The following is an 11,921-nucleotide window of genomic DNA, read 5'->3' as shown; positions in this document are numbered from 1 at the left end:
ATATATATATATATATAATATATAATATATATATAATATATATATAATATATATATATATATATATTATATATATATATATAATATATACTGTATATATATATAATATATACTGTATATATATATAATATATATATATATATAATATATATATATAATATATATATTATATATATATTATATATATATATATATATATATATATTATATATATATAGTATATATATATATTATATATATATATTATATATATATATATATATTATATATATATATATATATATTATATATATATATATATATATATATATTATATAGTGATCTGGGTGAATACAGGATTCTGATTAGTTGCCTCCTCAAAGTGCATTACTTCCTGATAACAGACACCTGGTCGGGTTTTAACCCTTAAACAAAGTCTTTTACATGTACTAGTTAATGTGATCCTCATCAGAGCCTCGTTACTACAGACCCTTTAATCACACTGTGGTGGTCCTGCATCAGTAACACAGTCTCAGGTTGAACCCTCACATGAGGCCGATCCTCATTTCCACAGCTACAGCTCCGATTAGCTAATCCAGCTCCCAGAGGACGGAGAAGGAAGGAAGCAAAGCTGGATTGGATACGCTCACTTTATGAAGGTAATAAATTAGATTCACAGAGAGAAGGACCAGAGGGAATCATACCGAAGGAGAAGATGGAGTCTTTTAAAAAGAAAAACATGAGCTGATCTGATTTGGACTGATTCAGACTCTGAGACACGATGTCTACTTTAGAAAATATTAACTTGGAAAAAGAAAATGTGCACGATTGAATAGTGGACTCATGGGGTGAAAGTCTGATGTCTCATTACACACACACGCACGTACACGTACACGCACACACACACACACACACACACACACACACACACACACACACACACACACACACACACACACACAGCGTGCTGAGGGATTTATGGTCTCCAGCTCTGAGTGGAGCAGCAATGAGAAACACCTCTGACAAAGAGAGAATAAACATTAGGTTTGATTCTGTAGTTTGATAAAACAGTTGGTCTCCACCTTCACTGAACTTCTTTATTGGTTTCAACGTCGTCAAAATGCTGATCCTTCATTGAAAAAGGCCTCAAAAGAGACACACAAGACAACCACGAAGACATGAAAAACAACTATGAAGACACACAAAACTAGACGCAACCAAAAATAGACGCAAAGCAACCATAAAAAGGAGCAAAACAACCTCAAAGACATGCAAAACAATCAAAAGGAGACGCAAAGCAACTACAAAGAGATGCAGAACAACCACAAAAAGGTGCAAAACAACCACAAAGAGATGCAAAACAACCTCAAAGAGACGCAGAACAACTACAAAGACATGCAAAGCAACCACAAAGAGACGCAAAACAACCACAAAGACATGCAAAGCAACCACAAAGAGACGCAAAACAACCACAAAGACATGAAAAGCAACCACAAAGAGACGCAAAACAACCACAAAGACATGCAAAGCAACCACAAAGAGATGCAAAACAACCACAAAGAGACACAAAGAGACGCAGAACAACCACAAAGAGATGCAAAGAGACGCAGAACAACCTCAAAAAGGCGCAAAACAACCTCCAAGAGACGCAGAACAACCACAAAGAGATGCAAAACAACCAAAAAAAGCCGCAAAACCACAAAAAGGCGCAGAACAACTACAAAGACATGCAAAGCAACCACAAAGAGATGCAAAACAATCAAAAAGAGACACAAAAACAACTACAAAGAGATACAGAACAACTACAGAGAGACGCAGAACAACCACAAACAGATGCTAAACAACCACTGTTAGAGCCATATCCATTTTCTCATTTTGCTAATATATTTGTATGACCTAAACACATTCCTTTAATTTATGAACGAAGGTTAAATTTTGCGTTCTGTATAATTGTTTTTCTTGAAGAACTTTTGTGATTAATCAGATGAGGATCAGCTGGTTAAGAGGAAGGGGTGGGACTGAGTCTCGAGTGGGTTTTTCTTTTGTGTAGAACGGGGCATCGGAACGGTCTTTGACCTCACGTTAAATGGATTATATTTTGCTGTTAAAAGTGTCGAAAGAGATAATAAATCAATCAAGTGACGGCAAAGAAATCAACGTCTGCAAGAGTTATTATTTGGACTGTTTAATGTGTGAGTCAGAAACTGAGCCACTTAACGTGGCCCAGTACAGAGGAAGAGGAACCAAGAATGGGCCACCACAACCACAAATAGGTGCAAAACAACCACAAAGAGATACTAAACAACCTCAAAGACATGCAAAACACTCAAAAAGAGACGCAAAACGACCACAGAGACGCAGAGCAACTACAAAGACATGCAAAGCAACCACAAAGAGACGCAGAACAACTACAAAGACATGCAAAACAACCACAAAGAGACGCAAAGAGATGCAGGACAACTACAAAGACATGCAAAACAATCACAAAGAGACGCAGAGAGACACAGAGAGACGCAGAGCAACTACAAAGACATGCAAAACAACCACAAAGAGACACAAAGAGATGCAGGACAACTACAAAGACATGCAAAACAATCACAAAGAGACGCAGAGAGACACAGAGAGACGCAGAACAACTACAAAGACATGCAAAACAATCACAAAGAGACGCAAAGAGACGCAGAGAGACGCAGAGAAATTACAAAGACATGCAAAACAACCACAAAGAGACACAAAGAGACGCAGGACAACTACAAAGACATGCAAAACAATCACAAAGAGACGCAGAGAGACACAGAGAGACGCAGAACAACTACAAAGACATGCAAAACAATCACTAAGATGCAAAGAGACGCAGAGAGACGCAGAGAAATTACAAAGACATGCAAAACAACCACAAAGAGACACAAAGAGACGCAGGACAACTACAAAGACATGCAAAACAATCACAAAGAGACGCAGAGAGACACAGAGAGACGCAGAACAACTACAAAGACATGCAAAACAACCACAAAGAGACGCAGAGCAACTACAAAGAGACACAGAACTACAAAGACATGCAAAACAATCAAAAAGAGACGCAAAACAACCACAAAGAGACGCAGAATAACTACAAAACAACGCAAAACAGAGGAAAAAAAGCAGAGAGGTGTTGGTGGACATTGTCTCTTGACCTCAGAATGAGGTCGGGGAGGTGAGAGGACATGAAGTGTCTCCAGATCTGCTCACAAAGAGAACATTCCCATCATTTGAGCTCATTGACACTCAGATCAACATTTATCTTGTTTATGAGTTGTGAAACGTGGAATAAATCAGTTAAGCTGCCAAAGTGACGTCATCCAGTCCTCCATGAAGCAGGTCCACCATGAAGCAGGAACTCAGAAGGACTTATTTCTGCTCCACAATTCCTCCTGACAGGCGAAGACCCAACCTGTCAATCACTCTGATCACTAACAGATATCTGAGGAAGAAACAGCTTCAGCTTCGGCCTCTTCTTCTTCCTCCTCTATTTGACAAGCTGTCCGTCACTCACGCACACACGCAGGTTTATTACCGTGTTATTCTATTAATAGATGTGTAACTTGATGGTTACATCATCTTTCAGTTTTCAGGTCATGTGACTAAACTACAAAAGCAGTGGATGTGAAGGAGTGTCCTCACTAGTATAGAGATGTGTGTGTTTGTCCCTGCACTCTAAGAGGCAGTAGAAGAAGAAGTAGAAGAAGAAGAGGAGAACATGTGTTCCAGATGTTTCTGAGAGGAGAAACGTTCTCTGCCAGATTCTCCGAGGAGGTGATTTTAAACGGTTTTGGCGACGGACGATGAGCATCACTCACTTTAATGTTTGAAGATTTAAAACGTTTTCATGTGAGAAACAGTCACACACCTAGATACACACACACACACACACACAGTCGCAGTCACACACACACAGGTGAACCACAGAGCCGACCTTTGATTGGTTGTTTGTTCAGCTGTTACCATGACGACCGTCTTCCCGCTGAAGGAGAGCCGAGCGTCCATTAGAGGCGAAGAGAGGTCATGTGACGCGTGGTGCCTTCAAGGACACCTGTTTTAATCCGAGACACTACCTGGAGCAGTGCATCATGGGAAGATCTGAATCACACATCAACACTTTATTCATTTTATACTTTAGACGATTTAAACGTCTTCAGGTTCTTTATTCACAAGACGAGACGTAACAGACTCGCGTTTAATCCTCCATGCGTCCTCTGGTTACCTCGTGTTTAACCTCACATTGCTATGAATTGTGGGTAAAGTCTCATCTAATGCCGACTCACAGGAAGAGTTTATAAAGGATCAGAATGTCTTCCTGTGTCGCCTGTAATCTGATGAAACAGAATTAAAACACATTTAGAATAAAAACAAAACAAACACTTGTTTGAACTTTTCTACTGAGTTTTAATTTAAATGCACGTTACCCAGAATCCTGTGATATAAAACGCTGAGCGAGCACGAAGAGATGCTGCCCAGCAACATTCAGACAGAAGACACATCCAGACCCATGCAGAGACTCAGTAAACATGCTGCTGGACACGAGTAGAAAACACCACGTAGAAAAGTAGAAACACGACAGTGTTCCAACAACGTTCTGACAAACAAACATCAGTTGATCATTTGGCTCAAATATGAACGTTGTAGACGTTTGAGCGTTGTGCTGAGTGGTTAAACGTTGGTTGAACGTTGTAGACGACGTTGGAATGTTGTTTGGACGTTTAACGTTGTTTAAACGTTGTGCTGAGCGGCTCTGGAGCAGCAGGACTCAGACAGACAACAACATTCCTGGTTGAAGCTGAAGCTCCTGAAGAAGAAAACACTCCACGCCGCTAAAGCTCATATAATTATAAGCCCCGCCCCCTCTGTGGCGTGCAGGGTTAAATTAAAGCTGCGGCGTGTCGGGGTCCGCCCAGCAACGCAGCCCCCCGCACGCACACACACGCACACACACACACACACACACACACACACACACACACACACACACACACACACACACACACACACACACACACACACACACACACACACACACACACACACACACACACACACACACACACACACACACACACACACACACCTCTAAACTGGATTATTTGTAGAAACAGAGTTGATATCATTTAATCAATAATGAATAAAAACGTTCAAACATGTTGCAGCTTCTCTTTGTTATTAATAATATTTCACTCTAATCACTAAAAGATGAATGAGTGATGTTTAACGTGATCATCAGATATGTTGATTGAGATCATTTATCTCTGAGTGTTTGAGGACTTTAGGAGGTGAAGGTGAGTTCCAATAACTGATAGATTGATCAGTTGATAATAGATTTGTGTTTTTCTGTATAAATACGGACTGTTAAAGTAAAGTGATCGGTTCTAGACGTTAGAACAGAAACACGCATGTATAAAAAGAAGAACCATCCAGACTGTGGAGGACAAAGAGTTCTGGTTCCTCCAGACGTCCTCCGATCATCGACGTGTTCAATCCTTTGGTCTGTCGGATCAGAGTTCAGCTTTCTGTCTCACATCAAAGTCCAAAGACTGAAATCAATAAATTATATTAATAGATTTGACCGATATGTCAGAAAATAAAAAATAAATCTGTGGGAAACATTTTGCCAGAAGAGAGGATTAAATGAACAAAAGTGAAGATGTGACAGAAAAAAAAAAAAGCAGCATAATCAAAATGTCCCCTGTGGCTCCCCCACCCCCCCTCACTGCCCGTTGGCGGAGGTGTCGTTGGGGTTGTGGGCGGGGCTTGAGCCCCCGGCGTTGCCGTTGCCGGCGGGCGGCTGCACGTTGTCGGCCAGGTTGTGGGCGTGCTCCAGGAAGAGGTCTTTGAGCACGCTCAGCTCTTTGCTCAGAAGTTTGATTTTGGCCTCCAGCCGCTCGTTCTCCTCCTTCAGCTCATTGACGCGCTGCTGCGTGTCCATCGCCTTCTGCTTGCTGCGCATGCGGCTCTTCTTCACCGCCAGGTTGTTGCGCTCGCGGCGCTGCCGGTACTCGTCGCTGTCCTTCTCCGCCGAGGGTTTCTTCATCTCGCTGCTGGGGGGCGGGGCCTTAAGGACGCCCACAGCCGAGGGGAGGAGCTTGGGGACCCGCTGGAGGCCAGCTACAGACGTGGTGGTGGTGGTCTGACTCTGGATGACGCTCACGCCGTTGTTGTTGTGCTCGGTTGTGGTGAGTTTCGCCTGCGACGGCCGGCTCATCTGGGATGTGTTGCCTTCAGGTGCTGATCTCTGAGTTCTCCTCAGGTGTACGGGAGGAAAACAGGAAGCAGAAGATTCTTCAACTCGATGGAGCCTAGGGGACAACAAATCAATAAATGAGTTATCAGGACGCCGATTATTTCACATGTATAGAACAATATATTACAACTTCTATAACTTGTGATAAACAGCGGAAAGCATACCGTTATTCTCCACCACCAAATGTTCCCTTATTCTCTACTATATGTTCCCTTATTCTCCACTAAATGTTCCCTTATTCTCCACTAAATGTTCCCTTATTCTCCACTAAATGTTCCCTTATTCTCCACTAAATGTTCCCTTATTCTCCACTAAATGTTCCCTTATTATCCACTAAATGTTCCCTTATTCTCGACTATATGTTCACTTATTCTCGACTATATGTTCCCTTATTCTCCACTAAATGTTCCCTTATTCTCCACTAAATGTTCCCTTATTCTCTACTAAATGTTCCCTTATTCTCTACTAAATGTTCCCTTATTCTCCACTATATGTTCCCTTATTCTCGACTATATGTTCCCTTATTCTCTACTATATGTCCCCTTATTCTCCACTAAATGTTCCCTTATTCTCCACTAAATCTTCCCATATTCTCTACTAAATGTTCCCTTATTCTCCACTAAATGTTCCCTTATTCTCCACTAAATGTTCCCTTATTCTCCACTAAATGTTCCCATATTCAGTATTTCCCTCCATCTTTCTTCACAGTGAAGTAAAACCTCTGTATTTCCATCTACATTCATCCTGCAGAAACTCAGCTGACCTGATTCCATCGATCATCATCCCCCCCCATCATGTTCCTTGTAAAGAATGACGTCATGGCCGTCCGACTGTTCTCATTGGCCAATAAACAGATTCAATATGCTGCCGTATTCGATATGAAAACATGCTCTATAGTGGCCTTTATTATTCGGTCAATTAGCAGCGCTCATTCTGATTGGTCGACGCGTTGCCATGCAGCCAAAGTCAGCTGGGTGGTGCGCAGGGAAAAGAGCTCCGGGTAGAAACAAACGAGCAGAGGTTGTTGCCTGATGTTGCATCACCGAGAGAGAGACAGGGAGAGAAAGAGACACAGGTAGAGAGAGACAGACAGGGGAACTCCGGAGTCATACGAGAAGAAGAAGAAGCTCATATTTTAAGATACTTTAAATAACATCGGATTAAACTCATTAAACACCACTAAAACACGGACGACACGCTTGATTTTATAAATTTTAGAGCACTTTTCTACAACTTTTATCTGAGTGTAAGGAGCTTTAATGTCCTCTCAATCAACCTTAAGGTCCAATAGATAAATAGAGCCGATAAAACGTGTCTAAATGTGACTTTAAACACATACAAAAACTACGTTTTCACTTTGACGCTCACTAGCCAGTTAGCTTAGTTAGCTTCAGGTGCTAACGAGCCTCTAAAGCTAAGCTAGCCGTTAGCGCTGCGAGTAAAAAAACACCGGTTTACCTTCACGGAACCTTCAGGACTCGACCATCCGTTAAAAGTAGAGAACGTCACCGGAGAAACCGGAGAAACCGGGAGTTTGTTCTGTGTCTATCTGTTTTTGTTTAGAACAACATGGACGAGGAGGACAGCGATTGCGAAATCTCTATTACCATGTACGGTCATGTGCGGGCTCAGCCAATCAGAGGCCAGGTGGGCGGAGGTGAAGCGGACGGTTGGCCAATGACGAGAGAGTGATGCAATGCGCTCTGTGAATGACGTGTGATTCCTCCAATAAGAAGCGGGTGTGTTTTTCTGTAATGTGAGGTTTGTCAAATTAGTTCATAAAGATATGAATTCATGTGTAAATGACGACATTTAATGTAATTATACACACTATATTTATAGTACCACTAATATCTGTTAATGGTATAATAACGTGTACTATGTCATGCTTGTGTACACCTTAAAATAATATATAATACTTAAATAAATACACCTTGTGATGATGTAACAGGCGAGGAGACAAAATAGATACTGACGTCACAGATACGTCACAACAATGATATCAACATTTAGATATATTTCTAAACAGGATGATGAATCTTTATCGTGATGTTTAAGAGACAATATTAAAGATATAAAGATGTCACATGAATTTTTCTTTCTGTTTAATGACGTCATGACGATGAATGAAAAGTTTCACTTTTGGATTCTGAGAAAGAAGAAAACATTGTAACGTTCTTCTGATGATAATTATTATTATACTACACTGTCTAAGTACTACACCGTCTGAGTACTACACTGTCTGAGTACTACACCGTCTGAGTACTACACTGTCTAAGTACTACACTATCTGAGTACTACACTGTCTGAGTACTACACTGTCTAAGTACTACACTGTCTGAGCAGTACACTGTCTGAGTACTACACTGTCCCAGTACTACACTGTCTGAGTACTACACTGTCTGAGTACTACACTGTCTAAGTACTACACTTTCTGAGTACTACACTATCTGAGTACTACACTGTCTGAGTACTACACTGTCTAAGTACTACACTGTCTGAGCACTACACTGTCTGAGTACTACACTGTCCCAGTACTACACTGTCTGAGTACTACACTGTCCCAGTACTACACTATCTGAGTACTACACTGTCTGAGTACTACACTGTCTAAGTACTACACTGTCTAAGTACTACACTTTCTGAGTACTACACTTTCTGAGTACTACACTGTCTAAGTACTACACTTTCTGAGTACTACACTATCTGAGTACTACACTTTCTGAGTACTACACTGTCTGAGTACTACACTGTCTAAGTACTACACTGTCTGAGCACTACACTGTCTGAGTACTACACTGTCCCAGTACTACACTGTCTGAGTACTACACTGTCCCAGTACTACACTATCTGAGTACTACACTGTCTGAGTACTACACTGTCTAAGTACTACACTGTCTAAGTACTACACTTTCTGAGTACTACACTTTCTGAGTACTACACTATCTGAGTACTACACTTTCTGAGTACTACACTGTCTGAGTACTACACTGTCTAAGTACTACACTTTCTGAGTACTACACTATCTGAGTACTACACTTTCTGAGTACTACACTGTCTGAGTACTACACTGTCTGAGTACTACACTGTCTAAGTACTACACTGTCTAAGTACTACACTTTCTGAGTACTACACTTTCTGAGTACTACACTATCTGAGTACTACACTTTCTGAGTACTACACTGTCTGAGTACTACACTGTCTGAGTACTACACTGTCTAAGTACTACACTGTCTGAGCACTACACTGTCTGAGTACTACACTGTCCCAGTACTACACTGTCTGAGTACTACACTGTCCCAGTACTACACTATCTGAGTACTACACTGTCTGAGTACTACACTGTCTAAGTACTACACTGTCTAAGTACTACACTTTCTGAGTACTACACTTTCTGAGTACTACACTGTCTGAGTACTACACTTTCTGAGTACTACACTTTCTGAGTACTACACTGTCTAAGTACTACACTTTCTGAGTACTACACTATCTGAGTACTACACTTTCTGAGTACTACACTGTCTGAGTACTACACTGTCCCAGTACTACACTGTCTGAGTACTACACTGTCCCAGTACTACACTATCTGAGTACTACACTGTCTGAGTACTACACTGTCTAAGTACTACACTGTCTAAGTACTACACTTTCTGAGTACTACACTTTCTGAGTACTACACTGTCTAAGTACTACACTTTCTGAGTACTACACTATCTGAGTACTACACTTTCTGAGTACTACACTGTCTGAGTACTACACTGTCTGAGTACTACACTGTCTAAGTACTACACTGTCTGAGCACTACACTGTCTGAGTACTACACTGTCCCAGTACTACACTGTCTGAGTACTACACTGTCCCAGTACTACACTATCTGAGTACTACACTGTCTGAGTACTACACTGTCTAAGTACTACACTGTCTAAGTACTACACTTTCTGAGTACTACACTTTCTGAGTACTACACTATCTGAGTACTACACTTTCTGAGTACTACACTGTCTGAGTACTACACTGTCTGAGTACTACACTGTCTAAGTACTACACTTTCTGAGTACTACACTATCTGAGTACTACACTTTCTGAGTACTACACTGTCTGAGTACTACACTGTCTGAGTACTACACTGTCTAAGTACTACACTGTCTAAGTACTACACTTTCTGAGTACTACACTTTCTGAGTACTACACTATCTGAGTACTACACTTTCTGAGTACTACACTGTCTGAGTACTACACTGTCTGAGTACTACACTGTCTAAGTACTACACTGTCTGAGCACTACACTGTCTGAGTACTACACTGTCCCAGTACTACACTGTCTGAGTACTACACTGTCCCAGTACTACACTATCTGAGTACTACACTGTCTGAGTACTACACTGTCTAAGTACTACACTGTCTAAGTACTACACTTTCTGAGTACTACACTTTCTGAGTACTACACTGTCTGAGTACTACACTTTCTGAGTACTACACTGTCTAAGTACTACACTTTCTGAGTACTACACTATCTGAGTACTACACTTTCTGAGTACTACACTGTCTGAGTACTACACTGTCTGAGTACTACACTGTCTAAGTACTACACTGTCTGAGCACTACACTGTCTGAGTACTACACTGTCCCAGTACTACACTGTCCCAGTACTACACTATCTGAGTACTACACTGTCTGAGTACTACACTGTCTAAGTACTACACTGTCTAAGTACTACACTTTCTGAGTACTACACTTTCTGAGTACTACACTTTCTGAGTACTGTCGAGGTGAAAACTTCTCAGAACAATGGGAGGCCGCCGGTCGGCCAGCTGCTGCGTTTCTCTTCAGGGCCAAAAAACTCAGCTGGTTCGGGTTAAAATCAAAAGTATTTAATAATGAACAGAAGCTAAAACAGTTACAAAGTGAATTACACTGTCGATAGTAATATGTTCCCAGGAGCAGAGAACACACGAGTTCCAACCAACAGTCTGATGAAATTCGGTTAGTGTAAGATGGACGGCGTGAGCTCTGAAGGCTCTCTAGTGAAACAGTGTCTCTAAGTCCAAAGGGTTTCTGACTGTCCCATATCAGCTCAGTGATTGGCTGACCTCCTTCGGACTCCGCCTGCCCTCTGCTCCGATGGTCAGCCCTTCTCGCCTGACCATCTGTTTCCTTCCTGATGCCGGCTCTCTCCAAGCTCCTCCATCACCACACATGATCGTCTCTGCAAGGCCTCACTCAATAATCCCTCACTCTCCCTCATGACTGTTCTTTACAGTGTTTAATACATTCAATGATTATGCTTTTATAGTTCAACACTTCTATCAGTAAATATTCTGTAAACATATCATACATTCCATAAGTAGATCTATTGTGACATGTAATATCCACCACTAGGGGTGCCATCAATCATAAGAAAACTTGAAGAAGAAGAAGAAGAAGAAGAAGAAGAAGAAGAAGAAGAAGAAGAAGAAACTCCTTGCGTTCTCAGGACTTCTTCATGCTCACTGTCCCAAATGCCAGAACGGAAAAGGGAAAAGGGTCTTTTGTGTACTCTGCTCCCTCATCCTGGAATATGTTGCAGAATGACTTAAAACTCAAATAACTGATACCACTCACTGCCTTTAAATCTAAAATGAAAGAAATAGAGGCAGGTTCCCAAAAATGTCAATGTTTTTTAAATGAACTCG

The 11,921-nt window shown here is 41.3% G+C and overlaps 1 protein-coding gene across 2 annotated transcripts; it reads right to left on the bottom strand.

The window, feature by feature from the left end:
• Nucleotides 1-4,376: 4,376 nt before the first annotated feature.
• cebpg (CCAAT enhancer binding protein gamma) lies at nt 4,377-7,866 on the bottom strand. 2 transcript variants are annotated; one of them, XM_076083188.1, is made up of 2 exons: nt 7,708-7,866; nt 4,377-6,304 (listed from the first exon to the last, which is right to left on the bottom strand). In XM_076083188.1, the coding sequence occupies exon 2, from the start codon at nt 6,208-6,210 to the stop codon at nt 5,716-5,718; it is 495 nt and encodes a 164-aa protein (XP_075939303.1). In that variant the 5' UTR covers nt 6,211-6,304; nt 7,708-7,866; the 3' UTR covers nt 4,377-5,715. The 2 variants fall into 2 exon arrangements, with proteins under 2 accessions (XP_075939303.1, XP_075939302.1); XM_076083187.1 differs by lacking the exon at nt 7,708-7,866 and adding an exon at nt 7,013-7,436.
• Nucleotides 7,867-11,921: the final 4,055 nt, after the last annotated feature.

The sequence above is a fragment of the Anarhichas minor genome, unplaced genomic scaffold, assembly GCF_050575085.1.
Source record: "Anarhichas minor isolate MPS153535 unplaced genomic scaffold, ASM5057508v1 ptg000123l, whole genome shotgun sequence".
In the NCBI taxonomy this organism is placed as follows: domain Eukaryota; kingdom Metazoa; phylum Chordata; class Actinopteri; order Perciformes; family Anarhichadidae; genus Anarhichas; species Anarhichas minor.
The sequence above is the reverse complement of the archived record's forward strand: the minus strand, read 5'-3'. Positions and strand labels throughout refer to the sequence as shown.